Raw genomic sequence first — 26,434 nt, forward strand, 5'->3', positions numbered from 1 at the left:
AAAAACGAGTTCGTAGTTATTATTACATCATAAACTAGATAGTTGGATCAACTCTAAAATAAAAGTCCCCTAAAGATGAAATAGATAACGATAAAAGTATCATAACAAGCATTTAATTTCTTATCAAACTAATACGAATAAAGCTCTATAATCTTCCACCATAAAGCTCCAACCAGCCCCCAAATTGTCATGTTGATAAAAGCCATCAATATTCCAAGCTTAAAGAAATCCCAAAGTTTAACATAACCGGCTGCAATAAAAACACATCATAACTCACCCATACATTATATAGTTCAGAAAATCAAACATATAAAAGAATAAAATACCTCCATAATATATCGCCGCATGACCACTGCTGTAATGGGTAAGTGCACCAAAAAGGTCCGTATTGTACGCCAAAAGCAAGGTAGAAAGTGTTCCGGGGACCTTAGCCGTTAGGTGCATTTTCAGGATGGCTTGGTATAAAGCACCAATATGGGTTCTCTGACCCACAATCAGATAGTGAATGAAGAAATACATCGTCTAGAGGATTAAAAGTTCGATATACCATCTGACTGCTAAAGACTTCATAAAGCTGCCTATGTCACACCCCCAAAATACCACCTAGGGAGTGTCCCTGTTAGGCGTGTGACAAACCAATAACGAGCCACTAATCATATTGAACCAATCACAAGTGTTGAATAAAATCATCAATTATTTCTGAAAAGTACCGTCAATAAGTTTAAATGAAAACCAACATGTTCAGCGGAAGCAAATAAAAGAAATCATAGTTTAATTGTTTCAAATTAAATGTATGTAACCAATAAACCCGTCATTCGTAACCAATCAGCACGACCCATGACCACTCCAGCTACTTCAGACAGCAAGTTCCGAATCCAAGTAATCTAACGACCTGCGAGCATGCAACAAGTGTATCAGACAATGCTGGTGAGTTCATAGTTTTACGAAAACGTTGATCACCAAGTGTTTAGTTAATCCATTAAATTTAATTCCGAAAGTAATGTTGATAATAACCCGAATACAAGACGGCTCTGATTATTTTGCCCTTTCTCCAATGCTCCTATCAAAGCATTGGTCATGACTAGGTCATTAGTTCAACACCCGTCCTCCCAGGTACGGGGTGAGGTTGCCAAACCTAAGTAGCGCTACTAACTAATACCATGTTACCTCCCAGGTAACCAAACAACACGGAGGGACTTTAAAGGTGATAGGAAGAGTATATTATCCAACATTCCCATTTTTACCCAAAAGACTTATCCCTCCCTGGGATACCCACTGACTGTCCCAACCACCGGGACGCATGCTCAAAAGTAATGAACTCACCTTTGATTTGCTCGGTTGGATTAGTTACGTGCTCAAGTTTCTCAAACCAAATCCTAACATAGTTACTAATGATAGTCAGACTCGTATTTATGTATATGCATTTATGTACAGTTTCAGATTATATACTCAACAGGCTACATATACCAGGAAAGTTATTGTATAACACACAATAGATGTTCATATCTCATACAATTCACCTTGTGCATACAAGTTTTACAAATCCACTTAACAGTTACATGTCACACACCAAGTGTGTGATTTCCTCAATTTATCGGCCCACCCTTAAAGATGCAGCCCATATTAATCTAAATTGGTGTGTGACCCAAGTGCACTAGACTAATATACATGTGGGTGTGCTCATCAAGTTCAGCCCAATTAACAACCCAATAGTTGAACCTACCATTTAACCCTTAACAGATAATAGACATTATCAATAACATGCACAATCATCTCTTGTTTCAAAATAATCGGCCGAACAGTTTTATTATTGGCACCTTCTAAATCAGCCCTTAATAACTTCTTAACCAAATTATATTCATTAACACTTCAATAAACATAAATATGAAATCATCACTTATTATTATGAGAATCGGACTTATCAATTAAATTCATCAATTAAATGCTATCATTATTCCATTATGTTAATCAGCCCAATTAAATCAATTATCAGCAACATCACGATAATATACAAAAACCTCAATGCTTAAAAATTCAGAAGATGAGTCAGCAGCTCTCTTTATTCAATTAAATAGATATCATGCTTTATACAACCTAAATATATTTAACAATGTATAATTAATTAGTAATCATAAAAAGGCACACACATTAGCAGACATCATTGTCTTCGACAGCAATGCACAAAGTCAACATAGGTTTTTGAAGAAACATAATTATCAAAACATTGACATCAGCTTACATCATCGTCTTCATCATGTGCATACAACTTTCTTATTTTATGTAACCATGTTAATCCAATTTCTTATTTGAATCGGTTCTAAACAACATTATAGCATGGTTTATTATACCCGAAACCCTTTGTTAACAATGAGTATTACCATTACTTGACCAAGATGTACACATAGACCACACAAATAATCAATACAACTAATCAACACAATTGCACACACGTAAGAAACCGAAGGATTTTACTAACCAGAACTTCGACAGAGGGGAAGGGGATCTTGTCTTCTTCCGTCGCACAACAAATAGAGGGGGGTGGGGGTAGGGTTCCCACTGTCGTACGTAAATATGGGGGATGATAGGGTTTGTTTTTGGTTTAATGTTTATATTAAACAACCACATTTAAGCATCCTATACGTAATAACACATTGGGGCGGTTCCTGTTAACCGTGATGGGCTCAAACACATGCCGTGGGCTGCCATCACACTAAATAATGCTGCCAACCAATGGGACTTGGTGGCAGTTTTGGGCCTTCACTCCATTCGGTTCCCATAAGCTAAAAGGGTATACTATAAGGGTTTGGTTTGTCCTCCACATTGGGCTTAACAGAATGTGTATGGTGTGTGGGCCGAGATGAGAGGGGCATGTGGCCAAACAGTGTGTGTAAACGGCTCAAGTAAGTTGCGGCCCAGCTGAATTAGTTCAAGATCCTAAACAACTAACCAACACCTATGACCTAAACATATAATTATAACATGTGACTGAATATACACATGTAATCCGAACATTTATCAATTCACAGGTAGCAAACTCACAACCATCTAATCATGCTCGTTCATGTAATCTTATAACCACAATCAAGGTAAAGCTTCATATATAACACATCACCTATACATGCATACCACAGTTTCCCAATGAGTCTCGCAAAACGTGTTCATGCATAAATTCGTACTTTATATCATATCATTGTGCAACAAGTTGTTGTTATTATTGTTATATTTATATAACATAAACCCCTAGACTACCAAGTGTATACAATTTGTTCAACAAGTTATTATTGTTCTATTAATATAAAGTAAACATAACTCCCATTTATGAGAAAAGTTAGTGCGGACGAGTATTGAATTTAACTAGACTAGACAAAATAATAATAATAAGGAAACAGTGGTAGTCTGAAAGTGCGGGTTGTCATAGCCTACACGTCCAGAAAACCATGGTATGACCCCTAGGACGTTTAGTTAATCTACCATGCCTAAGAACACTATGAACCAAGTCAATTTCCAAGCTAATTTTTCACTTAAGCAGTCGTCCCAGCTCAACACTCTAAGTATCAGTACAACCGATAAGCCCATCATAGCTGCAGCCAAAGTTGAAATGTCTAGCCTTTCTCTGCATGCACAAAAACCAACCATAAGCTACATAATCAAATGGTTACAGACAAGTTGATCGAGCTAGTTAAAACTTACCCAAAGATCCACCAAGTGACAGTGACAAGCATGGTTCCCAGCATCATCCACTTGTTCTTTTTAAGGAGACCCATTTGCTCCAGTTTGTTCTTAGCCGTAATAGGAGCATCCTTGGTGTACTTTTTTTAGGGGGAAAATTTTGTATACGATGAGTGGAGTGAGCCTAAGAGAAGCCAGCGCAAGGAAACAGGAAGCTTTGAACTATGCAACCTGTGGACTTTTGATAGGTATTTTTTAATCCACAAATTGAAGATTGGATACAGGTTTTGAAATAGCGTATATGTTTTTATTTTTTTAGTGTTTTTGGTTCTTTTTATGAAAGAAGAGGGTTAATTGTTTGATGGCGGCACATAACTCTCATATAGATCCAGGTTTTCAGAGATCATATACATTTTTTGGTTTCCAGTTGTGTTTACCGAATATTTTTTCGTTTACCTAACGGTTTTGATCATTTGGAATCCCTAATTATCTTTGTTACAGACTAAATCTTTTTAACTTGAAGTTGTCAAATCACCAAAACAGAATTCAACAACTTTTGGGTTAGAACTTGGGGTGTTAAAAAATCCAGAGATTCGAAACTGAATCCAAAACATCCGAAAATTCGTATCCAAAAATTCGGATGTCCGAAAACTGGATAATCCAAATTTTAGGATTCAGATGTGGATTTCTAAAATTTCGGATAATCGGATTATTCAATATCCGAAAACTAATAATTTTTCTAAATATATATAGTATATGAGCACTATATTTAGTTCGAAATAATAGTAAATGATCAGATCCGGATGTGGATTTATAAAGTTAGTTGGTTTCAACTTTGAAAATTTGAAAAATCGAACATTGGTTTAGTTTTAGTCTATGCATGAAACAGATTTTTTGATTTTTTTTTTGAATTCGGATATCCGTTTGAGGTGCATAAACTGACATGTTTAATTGTTTCAGTCTGCAATAAAAACGAGTTCGTAGTTATTATTACATCATAAACTAGATAGTTGGATCAACTTTGAAATAAAAGTCCCCTAAAGATGAAATAGATAACAATAAAAGTTTCATAATAAACATTTAATTTCTTATCAAACTAATATCAATAAAGCCCTATAATCTTCCACCATAAAACTCCAACCACCCCCCAAATTGTCATGTTGATAAAAGCCATCAATATTCCAAGCTTAAAGAAATCCCGAAGTTTAACATAACCAACTGCAATAAAAACACATCATAACTCACCCATACATTATATAGTTCAGAAAATCAAACATTTAAAAGGATAAAATACCTCCATAATATATTGCTGCATGACCACTGTTGTAATGGGTAAGTGCACAAAAAGATCTGTATTGAACGCCGAAAGCAAGGTAGAAAGTGTTCTGGGGAACTTAGCCGTTAGGTGCATTTTCAGGAAGGCTTGGTATAAAGAACCATTATGAATTGTCTGACCCACAATCAGATAGTGAATGAAGAAATACATCGTCTGGAGGATTAAAAGTTCGATATACCATATGATTGCTAAAGACTTCATAAAGTTGCCTACACGTCGAGAAAACCATGGTATGACCCCTTGGACGTTTAGTTGGTCCGCCATGCCTAAGAACACTACAAACCAAGTCAATGTATTCCAAGCTGCTTTTTCACTTAAGCAGTCGTCTCAGCTCAACACTCTAAGTATCAGTACAACCGATATGCCCATCATAGCTGCAGCCAAAGTTGAAATGTCTAGCCTTTCTCTGCATGCACAAAAACCAACCATAAGCTACATTATCAAATGGTTACATATAAGTAGATCGAGCTAGTTAAAGCTTACTCGAAGATCCACAAAGTGACATTGACAAGCATGGTTCCAAGCATCATCCCCTCGTTCCTTTTAATGAGATCCATTTGCTCCAGTTTGTTCTTAGCCATAATAAGAGCATCCTTGGTGTACTTTGTTTCAGGGGAAAATTTTTGTATACGATGAGTGGAGTGAGTATAAGTGAACCCAACGTGGGAAACAGAATTCAACAACTTTTGGGTTAGAACTAGGGGTGCTAAAAAAATCCCGGATCCGAAATATCCAAAAAACCGTGTCCGAAACTCGGACGTCTGAAAACTCGGACGTCCGAAAACTGGATAATCCGAATTTTCGGATTCAGATGTGGATTTCTAAAATCTTCGGATAATCGGATTATCCGATATCCGAAAACTAATAAACTTTTTTAAATATATGTAGTATATGAGCACTATATTTAGTTCGAAATATAGTAAAAAATAGTAAATAATCAGATTCGGACGTGGATTTATAACAGTTAGTTGTTTTTAACTTTGAAAATTTGAAAAATCGAACATTGGTTTAGCTTTAATCTACGCATGAAACAAATTTTTTGAATTTTTCTTATGAATTCGGATATCCGTTTGGGATGGATAAACTGACCTGTTTCAGCCTGCAATAAAAACGAGTTAGTAGTTAACGATAAAAGTCCCCTAAAGATGAAATAGATAACGATAAAAGATAGCAAGCATTTAATTTCTTATCAAACTAATATCAATAAAGCCCTATAGTCTTCTACCATAAGGCTCCAACCAGCCCCCAAATTGTCATGTTGATAAAAGCCATCAATATTCCAAGCTTAAAGAAATCTCGAAGTTTAACATAACCATCTGCAATAAAAACACATCATAACTCTCCTATACATTATATAGTTCAAAAAATCAAACATATAAAAGGATAAAATACCTCCATAATATATCGCCGCATGACCACTGCTGTAATGGTTAAGTGCACCAAAAAGGTCCGTATTGTACGCCAAAAGCAAGGTAGAAAGTGTTCCGGGGACTTTAGCCGTTAGGTGCATTTTCAGGAAGGCTTGGTATAAAGCAGCAATATGGGTTGTCTGACCCACAATCAGATAGTGAGTGAAGAAATACATCGTCTGGAGGATTAAAAGTTGGATATACCATCTGATTGCTAAAGACTTCATAAAGCTGCCTACACGTCTAGAAAACCATGGTTTGACCCCTAGGACGTTTAGTTGATCCGCCATGCCTAAGAACATTGCGAACCAAGTCAATGGATTCCAAGCTGGTTTTTCACTTAAGCTGTTGTCCCAGCTCAACATTCTAAGTATCAGTACAACCGATAAGCCCATCATAGTTGCAGCCAAAGTTGAAATGTCTACCCTTTCTCTGCATCCACAAAAACCAACCATAAGCTACATAATCAAATGGTTACAGACAAGTTGATCGAGCTAGTTAAAGCTTACCCAAAGATCCACAAAGTGACAGTGACAAGCATGGTTCCCAACATCATCCACTCGTTCCTTTTAACAAGATCCATTTGCTCCAGTTTTTTCTTAGCCTTAATAGGAGCATCCCTGGTGTACTTTGTTTTAGGCATGGTTGCAAAAGTCGCTAGGCTCTCCCTAGTCGGTCGACCAGGGAGTTGAGAGTACTCGGTCTATGCGGAGAGTACTCGAGGAGTACTCGGACGTGTTAAATTATAAAGAAATTATTTTTTGGAGATTAAATATATGTCAAATAACACAAATTTACTAATATTTATAACAAAATATGTGAAAATCATATTCATTCTTTAATATGATAGGCATAGAAATTATCTTATATTGTTATTTAAGTCAAACTAGGCCCGCGTTGACCTACCAGATCCAATTCTGGCCGAGGTTGACCGCGTTTGACCGACTCCGAGTAATTAGGCGAAGTCAAAGAAAGTCGCCTCGGCAGCCTGCCTTGTAGCGACTACTCGGGGAGTACTCGGCCTTGGAAACCTTGTTTTACAACCATGGTTTTAGGGGAAAATTTTTGTATACAATGAGTGGAGTGGGCATAAGAGAAGCCAACGCGGGGAAACAGAATTCAACAACTTTTAGGTTAGGTAGGGGTATTAAAAAAATCCGAATCCGAAACTGAATCCGAAATATCCAAAAATTCGTATCCAAAAATTTGGATGTCCGAAAACTGGATAATCCGAATTTCCAGATTCAGATGTGGATTTCTAAAATTTTGATTATCCAATATCCGAAAACTAATATTTTTTTAATATATATAGTATATGAGCACTATATTTATTTCGAAATATAGTAAAAAATAGTAAATAGTCGGATTCGGATGTGGATTTATAAAAGTTAGTTATTAACTTTGAAAATTTGAAAAATCTAACATTGGTTTAGCTTTAATATATGCACGAAACAAATTTTTTGATTTTTTTTTTATGAATTCGGATATCCATTTGGGATGGAGCTGTAGAGCATAGAGCTGTAGCGCAGCTAGATGCCTGTCGATCCAGGGTGTACTTTGTTTAAGGCGGAAATTTTATATACGATGAGTGGAGTGAGCATAAGAGAAGCCAACACGGGGAAACAGGAAGCTCTATTCAGTCGTATTGAAACAATATAGTATTTTAATTTAAACGGTATTGTACGGAAACAGTGTAATATATTCAAACCGTACCCGGGTATTTCAAAATAATTAATGTTATAAAAATTTAAAACTGCTATAATATTTTAATTTAAACGCTATAGTATGGAAACACGGTGTAATATATTTGAATTGTACCTGAGTAATTTAATAAAACTAACGGTATGAAAATCTTAAACGGTATAATATTCGAATTGCACCAAGATTTGGTGTAATAATTTAATTTAAACGGAATAGTATTGAAATAGTATAATATATTCGAACCGTACCCGAATATTTCAAAATATTTAATGGTTTTAATTTAAACGGTATAGTATGGAAACGGTATAATATATTCGAACCGTACTCAAGTATTTAAAAATAATTAACGGTATGATATGGAAACGTTTATAGCATTTGAACCGCACTAGATGTGGTATAATAATTTAATTTAAACGATAACAGTATAATATATTCGAACCGTATATACGTTTTTAAAAAAATAATTAACGGTATATAATATTAATGGTATAAGATTAACGTTTATATATTTTAAGCGATTTATGTTGGAACCGGGTGAGAATTTATACCACAAATTCATCAAAATAACCAAACAAAATTCTGATGGGTTATATACGTTGTGTATAGCTCTATACGCAGCGTATATAAACTCTGGTTGTCTGTGCCAATGATTGCTGGGCAGGCTCTGAATTCTATGCAACTTATACGCTGCGTATAGCTCTATACGCGTCGTATAAGTGTAACCCTATTCGCTACGTATAGAGTTACACTCGGCGTATATAAACACTAAGTGTGCAAATAGGCAGCCTTGGTGTGTGAATAGTTTCAGCCTTGAATAAAATTGACTCCATTAAAGTGTGTAACGTATGTATGATGATTAGTGTGAGTCTCTATCATATATTTGATGTTTGTGCTACTAGGTTAAAAGATCAAAGAGGAAACGGACAACAATAATAATAATAATAATAATAATGATAATCAAAACATCATGCTTTTAATTGCTTAAAGGTCTTTCAAGTTTCAAGTAACAAACAAAAGAGGTTTCACAATTACCCTCCAGAGTTATTTAAATAAGGTTCACAAGTCGTCAATTTTTCCAGGATTCAAACAGAACGCCCAGGTCCGCATTGCCCCCAGAAAGCACAATCCCAATGTTTCGAGAACAACTCAAAATAGGATTTTTCTTGAAGTTATCGGATAGAACCGCAGCAAGCCCTATAGCAGCACTGGGCTCAATTGCAACCTTGAGTATCTGATAACAATATCGAGTTGCTTCAACAATGTCCTTATCTTCCACGGTTATAACGGCATCAACGAGATCCCGTACAATGGGCCTACATAAAAATAGTAACACTCAAATGTTAAACATGAGTCTAATTTGAACAATAAACCAGATGCAACAATAAGGCGTAAGTGATTATTTTACTAATGCCTTTTCAAGTAGTTGATAACCAATTTCTAATGTTTTGAGTATAGTAAGACTGGTTTTGATTATTTGATCATGTAGGGAAAAATAACTATGAATATAAGTGAAACAGGTAAACCACATTTAATGTATATTTTAAAGCGGTGAAGAGATATAAAGATAATATTACCAAGTAAGATCTCCAAGGGAAGCTCGAAGTCCATCAGCAATTGTGTTTGTTTGACTCAAGGTTATGAGTCTACCGCATGCTTTGGATTGTGCTGCATCGTCTGCTCCTTTTGGCTCAGCCGCAAAGACCCGTATGGCAGGATTCTTTGCCTTGGCTCCAATCACCGTACCAGATGTTAAACCACCACCTACAAGTTTCTACTTCAAATGAAAAAGGAAACCAACTAAACAACTTAATAATAAGATTCAAAGATGATAGAAGAATATACAAACCACTTATTGGAACTATCAGGGTATCAAGCTCTGGGACCTGCTCAAGAAACTCGAGTGCTAATGTACCCTGACCACTGTAGAAAAAAATAAGAAAACATAAGTACAAGTAATATTTATAACAACTAAGAAATGTGAGTTCTTGAATATTAACACAAATGCACCTATTAGCATGAACAAGTGATCTCAATAGAAAATGGAAATGTAATTGCCATAGAACTTTATAATTGACTGGTAGCTTCTTGACAAATCCACTAGTTCAAAGATTTAATCACTTAAATTCAAATAAATTATACCTTATTATACGAGCATCATTAGAAGAAGGAATGAGAACAGCTCCCCTCTCGAGTGATACCTTTATTGCTGTCTCTTCTCTAGATTTCATGTTTGACTCACTAAATATAACCTGACCCCCGTAACGTTTGACATTCTCTACTTTGCATTTTGGTGCGTTCTTTGGCACCACGACATATGCGGGGATTCCACGAATTTGTGCAGCCAACGATAATGCCGCAGCATGGTTGCCACTAAATATAAAAATATTAAAAGTGAATGAAGTTCCAAAATCATAACATTAAGCTTCTTAGTGAAACGAAAAAAGAACTCAAACAGATGCTTAAATGAGTGATTTTGGATTAGAGATGGTGTTTTTCCATTTAGATCTGCACAATTTGCCCAAAATCAATAATGCTTACGTACGTTATTGTCTTGCTATCTCCAAAAGATTGATGGTTAGTTTGCAAAAACGTGTTAATTTAAAAAGTCAATACGATAAGCATGTCAAACTATATATATATATCTTCAGGTTTTAAATGTTAACAAAATGGTTATAAAAGTGTTCTAATTATGTCACTCGTATCATTTTTGTCCCAATTGGATAACTTAACATTTAAGTCGAGCCATATCTTTTTTTCCATGTGTCAAGAAAAAAATGAAGCATACGACGCCAGGGTCGGATTATTTTAATAATAGAAATTATATTTATTAAAAAGAAAAACACTTTAATTACATTAAAACTTAAAAAAAACAAGTTAAAATCCACGTTATCACTCGACGTTAGCATCAAATAAAAGGAAAAAAAGAAACAAAAAACTACGTAACCACGGTTACCTATGAAATGAATGAAAAAAACTCTTAATTTTAATGAAAATGAATGTTGAGTGACATGATTGAAACATTTTTAAAATTTGAGTGACCTATTGTAACACTTTTAAAACTTAGTTACTATTATACAAAGTTACCCCTATACTATTAACTATAAACCCATGTTGATCCTTTAGTATGTCTGACCTCGATTGGAAAAGTACACCTATCTTACCTGCTGTGTGTTACAACTCCTTTTGCTGCTTCTTCTTCGTCAAGAGACAAGACAGCGTTTAATGCACCTCTGAATTTAAAAGCTCCACTGATAACCATCAACAAAATACGTTAAAAATTAACATGTTCATTTTACCACCTCTAGATCGATAAAGATAACGCAGAAGACCTCTCTTACCTCTTTTGAAAGCATTCACACTTGAAATATAGTGATTTCCCAGCAATGGAATTTAGGGACTCTGAAGACAAGACCGGAGTTACGTGAATATGGGCCTTGATTACATCTTGCGCTTTGGTTATGGAGTCGACATCAGCGGCATATTTGTAACCTCCCATGGTGAGTTTTGTTTAACACAGGATCAATAACTTCAGTTACTGCAACCAAAAAAAGATATAATATGAGAAGCTAACGTTATACTCAAAACACTTCTCTTCAATTTTGATATCGGTACCGTAATCTCATCCCATTTTCCCACTAAAACACTAAAAGATTTTTATTACAAAAGGAGAAGGTTTCAAATAATTAGTGGATTACCTTAGGTTGTAGAAGGGAATCACAAAATAGGTCGAAGAAGGTCAGTGGTGAGCAAAAACGTGTAGGGAGTAACCATATATATAAGGGATTTAAATTTAAATTTCCATATAAAAAAATATATTGACACATGTTAAACGTTTATAAAGGGAAGGTGAATAAATTCAATATACAGGCATTCTAAGTATTAATTCTTCATGCGTTGGTTCATATGGCTTTAGTGGATAGGCTTATTATATAATTTTTTTTTCTTTAATTAATTTACATTTCTAATCCTGAACTTTAATAGAGTTATCATACGAATGATGGCATTCGAACCCAAACTCGACGCGAGAACCCGAAACCCTACACATTTGGGACGGGTTTGGGGTCGGTTAATCGGGTTTGAGACGGGTTTGTGATTTGGTGATATACCCATTACCCGATAAAGTGTACCCGTTTACCCAATTGTATACTCGATGTATGATACATTCATTTTTTATACATATAGGTATTTTATTTTGTATATATTGTAGATATTTGATACCTTTTCATTCTGATATAATACTAAATATAACAAATAATTAGTAGTTGCCCGGTCGGGTATACTCAACTGGTAACTCTTTTAGATTTGCAGGTTTACTCGAAACCTGATGGGTATTTACCCGCTAGAAACCTGATGGGTTTTGGGACAAGCTTATCTAACCGGGTTTTGGGTTGGGATTACCTAAACCCGTCCCAAACCCGACAATGCATAAAACTCTAATAATTATTTTTTTATAAACGATTTACATTTATACCTATAAAGTTTAATAGATTTATCATACGAAAGCCTAAAAATATTGTTTTTCTATATACAATATATGTTTCGGCCCCAAACTTTAATAAAGTTATTATAAATTTAATAAAGTTAACTTTTTTTCTTTTTAAACAAACATTTGTTCTTTTATCTTTTTTATAAATTTAATTTTGTTTTTATTTTACTCATTATTTATTTTACTTATTATAATTAAAGCTAAGTTGTAACTAGGGATCAGCACGGTACTCGTTCGGTATCGAAAGTACCGATATCGAAAAACGGGAAAAGTGGGTACCGGTATTTACCGGTGTTTTACCTGTAAATACCGGTACGAAAAACGGGGAAAGTGGGTACCGTTACCGGTACCGAATATACCGGTACGGTTCGGTACCGGTTTGTTACCTGTACCCAGTACCAAATGCTCATCCCTACTTTTAACTCTAGTCATGTTTGCTTATTCTTGTTATTTGCATATTTTTATTGTCATTTAGATTAAAGCCTACATAGTATATATTAACCCTTCAATATACTAGGTAACAAATTTAATTATTTTTTATTTAACTTATTATAGTTAAAACTAAGTTTTAACTTTAGACATGTTTACTTAACAATATTGATTGCTTATTTTTATCAGCGTTTAGATTAAAGCCTACATAGTCTACTATAATCCATGGATGTATCATGTAACAATGACGTACTCGTCACCACCCTCCTACGACCCTGTTGCGAAACACGAGCTTTAATACTAGTTATAATTCCTTTCAATTCAATTCCATATATGTTATATTAATTTCTATTTAGTTAATATAATAGTATTAATTAAATAGTATTAAATATTAAATGAAGTTTACGGAAATTTAAAGAGTAATCCTTAAACCATGAGTAATGGCATTATAGGGGGCGTGAAGAGAATTGATAACGCCTTTAACACCGCCCCTGTGAGCGTTATAGAGGCATAAAAAGGAGAGACATTTCTAGCATAACGCTAAATGAAGAGGAAAAAATTGGAAAGTAATAATTGAAATGACATTAAAGCAAGTTAATCAATACACAACTTTTTAAAAAGGCAGTATGTGATAATGTGGGGGAAATGACCTCGGAGAGGATTAGCCAATAGGGATGGCCTTAAATGGTTTAAAGATTTTTTTTTTTATGAACGGCAAATTTGGATCACTGACGGACCACTGGAGTATCATCGTGCCACCAGTGGAACCATCCGATCATATCCATCTCCACTAGGCATAATGCCTATACACCAATTCAGGAGGAAACCCAATAAATATAGGAAAACTCTCCCTTATGGGAATCGAACCCAGGACCTATTGATCCTAAAGTCTTATCCCACCCCCAAGATGCCACTAGGCTATAAAGCCATCGAACAAATGTAAAATACACTGAAATATATCCTGATTATTTCTCTCATTCGTATTTCTATGTCCGCTTTCAATTTGCACCGATTAATTAGCAGGAGTAGGTTCATATGCTAACTATATTAAATCTGATAGAGTAGTAACATACACTAATACAAAACCATTTTTTTGGTCGTGTCAAATTCAATTTTTGGTGGTATCTTAGAATACAAAGCACCAAATAACGAGATTATCGCACTAATAAATAAACACACCACCAAAAAAATAGATTAAAAAGCACCATTAAATGCTTAGAAGTTATACAGCACCATTAAATTGATTTTTTGAGAGTGAAGTTGTTAATAGCACCAATAAATTGATTTTTTGAGGGTAAAGTTGTTAATAGCACCAACAAAGTGAACCAATCAAAACATTTTGTTAGACATCACATGAATCATAATCCTACGGTTTTCAATTGCTCTCATCCTATTCAATCAAAGGATCAAATCATGCCTCCAAAAACACAACCTTTATACCCACATATATACATACACAATGTTAAAATCAAAATCATTTTTAGAGAGAGAAAATATTAAGAAGGAGCAAAGCATTACTGGAAAGTTTTCTGGAACGGCTTTCACGGTATCAAGAAACCGGCGATGGGGCGTAAAGGGTATCAATGACCTTATCTACGAAGAGACATGAGATTTTTGAAGATCTTTCTTGATGATTTTATGCATGATGCCATCAAATACACCGAAGATACTCGCCGGAAAACTATTACGACGATGGACGTCATTTATGCTTTGAAGTGTCAAGGATGTACAATTATACAGTATGTTGATTTGGTTTGTGTAACACCCCGCGTTTTCAAGGTCAAAGTACAAGTCAAAGTCAAAGTCAAAGGAAGAAAAGATTGTTAAATGCGATCTGTCACTCCTTGCTTAATTATTGATTGAACTCTTTGACTTGTAATTGATACTCTATTTTATGATACTTTAGTTGTATTATGTGGAGTAAATGTAATAATCGCAGTTTATCGCCAATCGACTTATCGCTATCGCATCGCAACTCGAATTATGTGTTCTGGATATTGTTTTACGTGTGTGTGTCATCTATATGTTGCTTGTGCATGTTTATATATTTGTTCTATGGTGATTAATTGAAAACGCAATCGCAACTCTATCGCAACGCAATTTCATCACGGACTCGAAATATAAGGGTTACTTTTATGTTAAGTGTTAGTTAGGTTACTTGTGTAACTATTGTTTAATATCATCGCATCGCTTACTCGCAACGCATCGCAACGCTCAACGAACAAAACGAAACATCAAAACTCAACTCGCCGGAGACGTTCGATCGAATGGTCATCCGTACTGATGACCATCCGATCAGATGGCCATCCGATCGGACTGCCCACCAATCCGGCCCACTACACCGCCTTTTCTCTTTTGTCACCTATAAATACCACCTGTCACATCATGAACAGTGATGTGACAGCTCTCTCGTCCGAACAACGCGTTCCAGCCCTATTTTCTCTCGATTTCTCGCGATTCTTGTAAGTTTCTACCTCAAATCTTGTACTTCTATGATCTACACACACTCCTTCATCTTTTTCACCATCAAATCTTCATTTTTCACCATGAAATCGGCTGGTTTGAGGTGTTTTAGGATGATGTTGTAACAACTGTCACTAAAATCAATAATTAGGACGATAATTAGACAATAAGAAAACCTTAATTGAGACACCCAAGTAATTCTGCATTAACCCTAAAATTTTCAGAACAATCAGAATCAGGATCAGGGCCCCTAAAACTTGAGGGGGGCAAACCCTAGTTGATTGTTATCTAAATAAAACGTTGGGACAATCTGATTGTCCAAATTATTGAATCAGCAAGCCTAATCCCGAGCCTAGGCAGCCTATAATTAGACTGCTTAGCTTACGGACCGTAAGGGGATCAGGCATACGGTCCGTAAGCGAGTCCCAAAAATTAGTATAAATAGCAGACATCGGGACTTGCCTTCTGTTCTTATTTCGACGAAGAAATTCATTGTGTACGAAGAGTTATATCACAATCAGTTCAATAACACACACAATTCACGAAGTGCTGCCGCAATCAGGGTAATAACTCGATCGCTATTACGATTCAACGTCCGATCGATTATAACTATCCAACGATTGTCCGAGTGCTGCTCAAATTGAGCTTTTACTTTGATTATTCGTCGTGATTTCGACTTGAATATTTGAGTACTGTTCGAATTCGGACTATGCTCTGTTATTCGTTGTGAATCCGATTGAATTATTAAGTATCGCACTTGTTAATCGATGTGAGGGTTTAATCTCGTGAATTGACGTAACTGCTGAATTAGTTACTAACCCGTTTGTGTGTGTGCATTATTGTTAAATTAGGAATAATCAAGGCTAATCAGTAGGCTTATACACTGCTCGTTAAATCTGCAATGTGAGTCATTCTTTCTTTATCAACTGTTTTACAATACTCCAAACTATTTTCAAAAGTTATAATTACAGGGGCTAAGTCGTGGATATCTTGATTTATTGGTTAGTGGGGTATTGTGCACATTACTATTTCTCCCAGTTAGGTTCATTGACCTACTAGGGAGGAACGTCACTATTAGAGTTCATTGACCTAATAGTGGTATGACCATTGTCACCATTGTGACTTGTCACCATTGTGACAGAAAGCCAGATAAAAATAAGATATGAACCATTGTAATCGCTCTTATGCTGTAATTTATAACTATGGGTCATTTCCTAAAAACCTGAATGAACTCACTCAGTATTTCCCCGCTGACAAAACCTTTTTCAAACAGGTTTCAGGTGATCTGTTGTGAGCAAAGAAAAGTGCCAGGAAGCACTACCAGCTTAAGAAAGTGGCTCATTGTAAATAAATAAACATGTTTTGAAAATAAAGATTTCCATTGAAATCACCGTATTGTAAATTACTAGGTTTTATCCCTAAATTATGTAACGTGCAGTTTAAATTATCAAAAGATCCTGTTTTAAAAAGACTTCCGCTGTCGCCTAAATTAAATACCACGGGATTTCTGTCCCGCGGCTCCTGAAACGGGTCAAACCGGGTCGGGGGCCGTGACAGAAATAAGGTGGTATCAGAGCCACTTCTCAAGCCACTGATTTAAGCCAATTGAGTATTTAGAAAATACTTAATTTCCATTAATTGCTATTTTGTGATTATTTGTTTATTTATCTGACTAATTGTGTACAGTATGAGCAGATCTTTATATGCTAGTCAATATAGCAAGTAATGCAAATTCTTAAATAATTTGACTCAAGTATTAGTACCTTTATTATAGTCTAGAAGTCTTATCAAGGAAATCATAAAATTCACAAATAAAACCTCGTGTGATGTAAATTTCAGTTATTTTAATAGTACCCAGTAGGAACCAATATTTAAAAAGTTTTCTATAAATTTTGTGAATTCTGACTATGTCTATTTTGCTAAACAGCATGAGTAAATTGTCTGAGGCCCTTCAGAATTTAAATCTCTATCCAGTAAGAGTAGAGGTTTCCAGAGATTTCAATAGATATATACCAGACATAGAGGAACCTATAGAATTCGATGCTTTACCTCTCGAGAAACCCAAGCCTAAGAAAATAGAAATTGGGGAAAATTCTAGGCAAATTGAAAAGTTACAATCTCAGGAAGAGTTAGATTTTATAATGGCAAGCTATAATACTATTAATCCTGTTAATGAAAATATTTTTAATCGCTCTCTTGAAACACAACTACCAATGAACTTAGAACCAGCTATTCCAAACCCTTCAATCCACTCGCAAATAGACGAATGGTTGATTAACGAAATACAGTTACAAAACCATCCCTATAAGCTTTTTCCTCAGTTCAATTCAAAAGCTTAACCAAATCCACCAATAAGTAACGAGAATACAGCTAAACTTCACCTTGATGAAAAACTAATGGACAATAGAAATAGGATCCAAGAGATTGAGGGACAGATCTCCTGGAAATACGATGAGAGGGAACACCATTACTAGAATATCATCTGACCACAGGATAAGGGATCTATAGAACTGTGCTTGTATAATAGTAATAGTAAAAATCAATCTGTAAAATCATTACAAGGTAAAAGTGTGTATTGATGTCTCCTATAAAATATAAAAATAGGAATCAAGAAATCGATAATTTGGTTATATGTATATTGTGAAATTTATATGATGATTTTAGGTATAATTATTGATATTAATAAATTATATATTTATATATATATATATATATACATTAATTATCAGATGGAAAACGCGAATAATGAACCAGTTAATGATTCTGAGCAACAACCGGGGGATCAATATATGACTAGGCAGGATATAGAAAATATCGTTGCTCAAGGGATAACCAACACTATTCCAACAATGATAGCTCAAGGGATAGCCAACGTTATTCCAGCGATGATTGCTGCTGTTAAGAATCCGGTAGAACCACAGCAAATCGTTCCTAGCAAACGTATTTCTGAAGATAACTTCAGTAATAGCGTAAACGGAAGCAATGATCATCATGACAATGAACCCCAACAAGCGCCGCTCCCTAAGAAAATGAAAGTTGCAACGCCTGGTTGCACTTACAAGGAATTTCTTGCTTGTAAACCATCTGAGTTTGCAGGCAATGAAGGAGCGACTGCGGCACTACGTTGGTTAGAAAAAACTGAGGCAGTAATTGCCATAAGTAAATGTGCTCAGGATGATCAGGTCATGTACGCGTCAAATCTTTTCAAAGAAGTAACGCTAGAATGGTGGAATACGGTGTTACAATCAAAAGGAAGAAGGAAGGCGTATGCTATGAACTGGGAAGAATTTAAGAGCTTGGTAGAAAGAAAATTCTGTCCCGAATATGAAAAGGAACAAATGACAAACAAGTTTCTAATCCACCGGATGGTGGATGTAGATTGTCGAAAGTATACTACGACATTCTTCGAGTATGCTCGAGTAGTACCAACCCTGGCTTCGCCAGAGCCAGTACTCATTTCTCGATATATTTGGGGATTGATTTCTGAAATCCGTAACATCGTCAAGGCTGCGAAACCTCGCACGATTGATGATGCGGTGGATTTAGCCAATACTCTGACTGACGAATTAGTACGGACAAGAGAAGAAAATAGAAGGAAGGAAGTAGCCCAAAAGATTACCCAGGTAATCCGTTCGGATAACCATAACGATTTCAAGAAAGGAGGGAATGGACAATCTTCCACTAGTCCATTTTGCAATTTTTGCAAAAGAAAGCATTTTGGAAGATGCAAAGGATACTGCAATTTTTGCAAAATTCCGGGGCATCTGGAAGAAGACTGCAGGAGGAAGAAATTTTCAGTTTGTTACAACTGTGGAGAAACTGGACATCTTAGGCCAAATTGTCCAAAACTAAACAAACCATCTGACACTAAAGCCAAACCTGCAGAAGAAGCAAAAAGGAATGCAAGAGCCTTTCAATTGACTGCTCAGGAAGCAGAGCTCATTCCAGATGTGATAGCCGGTACGTCCTAGGTTACAACATTTACACAAAAAGTATTATCTGACTCTGGTGTAAACCAAAGTTTTATAAATACTTCATTCTGTCAAACTCTTAACATATCATTAATCGAACTTAGGCAAATCTTTACAGTCGAAATAGGCAAAAAGGAAAATATAGAACTCTCAGGTCATAGAATTCTTCGCCAATCTAATTCCTATGAAATTAGCCGAGTTTGATGTTGTGTTAAGAATAGATTGGTTAGTAACCAACCCTACTCGAATTCTCTGTGATAAGAACTTTATAGAAAATCCAGGCACCCGCCGGAGAAGTAATGATTACAGGAAATAAACCATGTAAGGTCAGATAATAAATCATGAAGGTATTCACTTAGATCCTGCTAAGATAGCAGCAAATTACTGAAATGGAAGATTTCGCAATCTCTAAATGGAAATTAGGAATTTTGTAAATTTAGCCAGATTCTATAGGCAGTTTATTGAGGATTCTCTTAGATAGATATATCCTTAATTAAGCCAAAACAGTTAATCCTAAATAAGAACCTAAACAAAAAGAAGCCTCTAGCATAAATTAACAAATATTCCAATCCTAGCCTTACCAGAAAGAACAGAAGATTTTAAAGTATACGATGATACTTCAAAGCTAGAATAGGATGTATGGTAATGCAACACAAAAAGGTAATTGTGTATGCATCAAGACAATCGCAAAAGCACAAAGAAAGCCATACCACTTGTAAGCTAAAAAAAAAAAATTAGAAGCCACAAGTTACCCTTAAGATTAGGAAACATTATCTAAGCAAGTTTACTATCCATAGGGGTCATAAGAATTTAAGATACATATTCAAGCAACAAGAATTAAACATGAGGAAAAGGAAATCCTCGGTGACTACGACTGTGATATTTAGTATCACTAAAGAAAGGTTGAAAACGGCTAAAGATCGCCAGAAGAATTATACAAATAGTAGACGAAAGCCGTTGGAGTTTTAAGTTGAAAACAAAATGCTATGAAAAGTATCTCCTTGGCAAGGAATTGTTAGATGTGGTAAGAAAAGAAGCTAAGTCCAAGATATGTAGGACCGTTTCCAGTAATCCAACGAATAGGACCAGTAGCTTATCGTTTACAACTACCAGAAGAATTAGCTGGAATACATGATGTGTTTCATGTATCCAATTACAAGAAATGTTTATCAGATGAATCCCTGGTAGTACCTCTTCAAGATATAGAGGTAAATGAAAAGCTGAAATTCGTAGAGAAACCCCTACAAATAGAAGACCGGAAGATTAAGTTTCTCAAAACACAAACGACTAGTACTAGTGAAAGTCAAATGGGAATCCGGAAGAGGACCAGAGTACACTTGGAAACTGGAATCAGAGATGAAGCGAAAGTACCCTCATATATTTCAATAAATCTCGAGGACGAGATTTTTCTTAAGGTGGGGAGGATGTAACAACTGTCACTAAAATCAATAATTAGGACGATAATTAGACAATAAGAAAACCCTAATTGAGACACCCAAGTAATTCTGCATTAACCCTAAAATTTTCAGAACAATCAGAATCAGGATCAGGGCCCCTAAAACTCGAGGGGGGCAAACCCTAGTTGATAGTTATCTAAATAAAACGTTGGGACAATCTGATTTGTCCAAATTATTGAATCAGCAAGCCTAGTCCCGAGCCTAGGCAGCCTATAATTAGACTGCTTAGCTTACGGACCGTAAGGGGATCAGGCATACGGTCCGTAAGCGAGTCCCAAAAATTAGTATAAATAGCAGACATCGGGACTTGCCTTCTGTTCTTATTTCGACGAAGAAATTCGTTGTGTACGAAGAGTTATATCACAATCAGTTCAATAACACACACAATTCACGAAGTGCTGCCGCAATCAGGGTAATAACTCGATCGCTATTACGATTCAACGTCCGATCGATTATAACTATCCAACGATTGTCCGAGTGCTGCTCAAATTGAGCTTGTACTTTGATTATCCGTGGTGATTTCGACTTGAATATTTGAGTACTGTTCGAATTCGGACTATGCTCTGTTATTCGTTGTGAATCCGATTGAATTATTAATTATCGCACTTGTTAATCGATGTGAGGGTTTAATCTCATGAATTGACGTAACTGCTGAATTAGTTACTAACCCGTTTGTGTGTGTGCAATATTGTTAAATTAGGAATAATCAAGGCTAATCAGTAGGCTTATACACTGCTCGTTAAATCTGCAATGTGAGTCATTCTTTCTTTATCAACTGTTTTACAATACTCCAAACTATTTTCAAAAGTTATAATTACAGGGACTAAGTCGTGGATATCTTGATTTATTGGTTAGTGGGGTATTGTGCATATTACTATTTCTCCCAGTTAGGTTCATTGACCTACTAGGAAGGAACGTCACTATTAGAGTTCATTGACCTAATAGTGGTATGACCATCGTCACCATTGTGACTTGTCACCATTGTGACAGAAAGCCAGATAAAAATAAGATATGAACCATTGTAATCGCTCTTATGCTGTAATTTATAACTATGGGTCATTTCCTAAAAACCTGAATGAACTCACTCAGTATTTCCCCGCTGACAAAACCTTTTTCAAACAGGTTTCAGGTGATCTGTTGTGAGCAAAGAAAAGTGCCAGGAAGCACTACCAGCTTAAGAAAGTGGCTCATTGTAAATAAATAAACATGTTTTGAAAATAAAGATTTCCATTGAAATCACCGTATTGTAAATTACTAGGTTTTATCCCTAAATTATGTAACGTGCAGTTTAAATTATCAAAAGATCCTGTTTTAAAAAGACTTCCGCTGTCGCCTAAATTAAATACCACGGGATTTCTGTCCCGCGGCTCCTGAAACGGGTCAAACCGGGTCGGGGGCCGTGACAGATGTCATCATGGTTTTCTTATGAACTTCAAGATTTAACCTCATTCCACCAAGAACAACTCAGATCTAATAGATTTCAACATGTTTAAACACTGATTTCACCTAAATCTAAACATTTTCAAGATTAAAAGGATTAAAAGATGTTTTCATAACTTTCTTTCAACTCTTTTACACTCTTGAACTCCAAACCGATAGGATCGGAGCTCATTCAGGCCTTCCACTCATTCTCTAGTGAAGTGTCGGTCTGAGAACTGATTCCTATCCAAGAGACAACCGATTCACGGTTGGAACATGAACAACAGTAAAGAACAGTTAACTGATCGGACTGGGGTGATTTCCACCTCGATCTGATGACTCGGACATGATGGGTTTCCGTTGTTTAACCGTTGTCATACCGTCTCGGTCAAACCGCAAACTTTCTAAACGACAATCCGATCGGATGACTTATAATCTCAACACTTAAACATTTTTACAAATTATCAAAGATCATCAGTTTCTGACGAATGGTCATCCGATCGGATGACCATCCGATCGAATGAACATCCTGCTGTGAACTTGTTCTCTATGAAATGTCTCACTTAGAACGGATCGCCATTCGAGCGAACCACCATCCGACCGGACGACCGTTCGACCAGACGACCTGAAAGGTAGAGATACTTCTCTGTTTTTAAAATGCTACAACAAAAACTTCAAAGCCATCATACACAAACACATCCATCCCAAACCAAGGACAATCCGACCGAATGGCCATCCGTCCGGATTGTCATCCGATTGAATGACTCTTCGTCACTTAGTTCACTCAACACCGTTTAACGCACCGTTCGTCGCTTATGCTATCGTTCTGTAATCAGGCTAACTTTCCAGCGCTCCCTTCAATCCAAGGCTGGGTTTTTTATTTAACACAATCTGTGAGTATACTCGACCCTTTTTTTTTGCTTTACACACTTTTGGGTGTTACATACGTTACCTATCTCAAATCACAATCGACACACAACGCAAACACTTTTATACGCTAACCGACTCTGCATGTTATACGTGTTACTCAATGAATGTTCGTATGTTATGTTTACACAGTGATTGTTGCCTGACACCTTAGCAACGATAGTACTATAGTTTGGACTCAGCACCTGTCGTGGACGGGGGTTGCTAAGGGTATTTCTTCACATGTCACAGTGCTGATATGTGTTGCGCACTCTACAACTCACAGTCATGTCTGTGCATATTTCATTGTCGATAACCTACTAGCTTCATTTTGCTACATGTTACATGCTGGTTACGCGTAAACGTTTTCGCAATCTATTATACTATTAAACTTGTATGCTCACCTTTACACTATGTGTATTGACTTTTATTTTAACGTATGTGACAGGTGTTTTGGATGTTTGCTTTATTTGTTGGATGTGTGGAATCAAGCCTAGGAGAGTCTAGAAACAAACAATTAATATTTTGAGTTGTCGGAACTATGATTTGTCTATGAGATATCTATGTCTGTAATAATTATTATGTTGGATAGGTTTTGGTATGGGACTTAACGTTAAATATTCGGTAATATTAGTTGTTATGGATTTCTCTTGGACAATCTGTTTCGCTCCGTGCCTCACCCCGATGTTTCCTCCATCGGTTGGGGTGTGACGGATTGGTATCAGAGCCATAACTATAGGGAATTAGGAAAGACTCGACCTAGTCCTGGTCAATGTCTTAGAAACGACCTAGTCTATAGTCTAAGTACCAACAGACCGGCTTGTGCGAACCCAGTAGGGGTTTTGCACGAGCCTATTACTATTACGCTCTCTCGAACTTATTCTCGCACGAACACCACACGATAAGGCCTTAGGAAAAGGAATGCTAGCACATCGCACACTGTTTTCGAAAATGAACGAGTGATTAGATCGAGACTAGGTGTGAAAACCGCAAACTCTCGATTGGATCGCTTGTTCGACGAGCTATTTTTACTATAAACACGAAAATTCGCGTTGAATCAGAAGTGAAATCCCTACTTCAACGCGGATTTTCCTCTCTATCTCGTGATTCTATCACACAAACAGGAATAAAGTCGTTAAGTTGGGGGTGAAACCTGAACCTTGATGACTTGTTCCGTTCTCTATTTTGGTTTTACAAAACTCTCACCAAGTTCTCGACGGACTCTAACGACTTGAGTCATGTTTTAACTGGAAGGATGTGTGCCATTCGCCCAATTTAATGCGAGAGCACAGTCTGGAAAGGCAAAGTGTGCACTTAAAGTCCCTGTGAATAGTCGGATCACTTGGATAGTCGACGTCTCACACCCAGACACTCCCATCGCTGATTTTATGTGTTTTGATTCTGGATTTCACCGCCGCTAACTCTGTAATTTGTCGCTTTTATGTGAAATTTTATGTGTTTTATGTGGTTTTACTTGTTTATGTGTTTCGATTTTGGTGATTTATACGCTTTTCGCTTTTTGCTTTGATCAACACACACAACTCGCACTTCACATCTACCTCAACACGCTAGCAAATCGCACGCTATACTACTCGCTATGTTACTCGCACTCGCAACTCTCGATAGCTTACGCGGCTATGAAAGATAGGTGAATACGTGCAATATATGTAGGTGAATACGTGCAATATATGTAGGTGAATACGTGCAAAATATAGTGGAAGATGTGCTTACGTGGAATATATGCTTCTGTACTTACGTGCCTATGTGGTTTATGTGCCTACTTGATTAAATGCTTACGTGTAGATGTGTTACTGAGCTTTAGTAGTATTAAGTATGTTGTGAGGTGAGATTCGAATATATAGTGTCTGAATCCTGTGACGATGTCGGTTGCAGACAATGTCGTCATTTGAATCGCACACTTAGCGCGTCGCCTGCAGAAACCATGAGGACAAACGTATCGCTGCTCTAGTCGCAAAGCAGATTGCTTAGGTCATTTCGCAAATTGTCAGCGAGCTGAATGAAAACACCCGCAAGTCCTATGAAGATTCTAGGACTGATTCTCCTAAGTCTACTTTTAGCTTCAAGTAGTTTAAGGCCTGCGGACCCAAAGAATTCACCGGAGAAGACGGGCCTACTGCCATGTTTCCCTGTGCCAAAGCGGCTGTCCTGAAGACCTACGCACCGTTAATGCCACTGGCGTTTTCCAGTCCAGGGCTCTGGACTGGTGGACTGCCGAAAGAAACAAGCGTGGGAATGATGCAGCCTATGGGCTTACGTGGGACGAGTTGAAGGACATCATGATGAAGGAGTTTTGCCCTCCCCACGAGCTTCAGAAGCTGGAGGACGAGTTCTGGCACATCAAGCAAGAGGGTGGCGACAACGCTGGTCTAACTGCCCACTTTAAGCAGCTGAGTATCATTTGTCTCGGCCAAGTTACTACTCCCGAGATAACCATCAAGAAATACATCCGTGCTTTAACGAGTTCGGGCCGGTTACTTTAAGAAAGCCACAAAGAATTTTCACCAAGTTACCGCTGCTCCCACAGCTGAAACCGCCGCCGCACCGCAAGCTTCGAAGTCATCCCGCCGCAAGAGAAAGAACAACAACAACAGTAGTAAGAATTGTGCTGTTACTGCTGCTCCACTCCAAGCTGTTCCCGCTCAACCGCAACCCCAGAACCGCCAAGTAGCAGCACCAGTAACCAATGCACCGCCGGCCAAGCGGGCATATACTGGTCCTCACCCACTCTGCCCTACCTGTACTTATCATCATCCTACTTGGATTGCTTGCAGATTCTATGTTCACTGCAACCTGTACGACCACTTTACTGCTAACTGCTGTACCGGTCCTCGCCAAGCTCCAGCCCAAGGTCAAGCTCCTGCACCACCAGCTCTCCTTCCTGCTCCACAGCAGCTCCTGCACCCGCTGCTCACGCAAGAGCCTGCTTTGCATGTGGTGATCCCAACCACTTTGCAAACATGTGCCCCAACAGAGTGGTGAAGCAAGAGCCACAACAGCAGCCTTAACATCAACAGCAGCAGCCCCAGCAGCAGCAGCAGCCAGCAGCCCGCGGACGTGCTTTCAACATCAACGCCCACCAAGCTCAAGCAGACAACAATGTGGTTAATGGTACGTTTCTCGTCAATGGTATATATGCCTCGTGTTTGTTTGATATTGGAGCAAATAAC

General features: G+C 37.0%; 2 protein-coding genes across 2 annotated transcripts; both read right to left on the reverse strand.

Annotated features, from left to right (window-relative positions):
* Positions 1-5,332: 5,332 nt before the first annotated feature.
* LOC110913269 (dicarboxylate transporter 2.1, chloroplastic-like) lies at positions 5,333-7,057 on the reverse strand. The gene is made up of 6 exons (XM_022158112.1): positions 6,924-7,057; positions 6,398-6,846; positions 6,231-6,321; positions 6,095-6,104; positions 5,489-5,607; positions 5,333-5,411 (listed from the first exon to the last, which is right to left on the reverse strand). The coding sequence occupies exons 1-6, from the start codon at positions 7,055-7,057 to the stop codon at positions 5,333-5,335; spliced, it is 882 nt and encodes a 293-aa protein (XP_022013804.1).
* Positions 7,058-9,084: 2,027 nt separating this feature from the next.
* LOC110914774 (serine racemase) lies at positions 9,085-11,872 on the reverse strand. The gene is made up of 7 exons (XM_022159506.2): positions 11,811-11,872; positions 11,454-11,650; positions 11,277-11,363; positions 10,255-10,485; positions 9,962-10,035; positions 9,690-9,876; positions 9,085-9,428 (listed from the first exon to the last, which is right to left on the reverse strand). The coding sequence occupies exons 2-7, from the start codon at positions 11,609-11,611 to the stop codon at positions 9,182-9,184; spliced, it is 984 nt and encodes a 327-aa protein (XP_022015198.1). The 5' UTR covers positions 11,612-11,650; positions 11,811-11,872; the 3' UTR covers positions 9,085-9,181.
* Positions 11,873-26,434: the final 14,562 nt, after the last annotated feature.

Source organism: Helianthus annuus, chromosome 15, assembly GCF_002127325.2.
Source record: "Helianthus annuus cultivar XRQ/B chromosome 15, HanXRQr2.0-SUNRISE, whole genome shotgun sequence".
NCBI lineage: Eukaryota > Viridiplantae > Streptophyta > Magnoliopsida > Asterales > Asteraceae > Helianthus > Helianthus annuus.

Bases quoted from the DNA above. Each gene is read 5' to 3' on its own strand.
- LOC110913269 (XM_022158112.1), bottom strand. From the start codon at position 7,057: ATGCCTAAAACAAAGTACACCAGGGATGCTCCTATTAAGGCTAAGAAA. The intron at 6,847-6,923 runs GTAAGCTTTAAC...TTGTGGATGCAG, and splicing joins GTCACTTTGTGGATCTTTGG to AGAAAGGGTAGACATTTCAA. The intron at 6,322-6,397 runs GTATTTTATCCT...TTTTTATTGCAG, and splicing joins TGCGGCGATATATTATGGAG to ATGGTTATGTTAAACTTCGA.
- LOC110914774 (XM_022159506.2), bottom strand. From the start codon at position 11,611: ATGGGAGGTTACAAATATGCCGCTGATGTCGACTCCATAACCAAAGCG. The intron at 10,486-11,276 runs GTAAGATAGGTG...TTTTATATTTAG, and splicing joins GGAGTTGTAACACACAGCAG to TGGCAACCATGCTGCGGCAT. The intron at 10,036-10,254 runs GTATAATTTATT...TTTTTTCTACAG, and splicing joins AATGATGCTCGTATAATAAG to TGGTCAGGGTACATTAGCAC.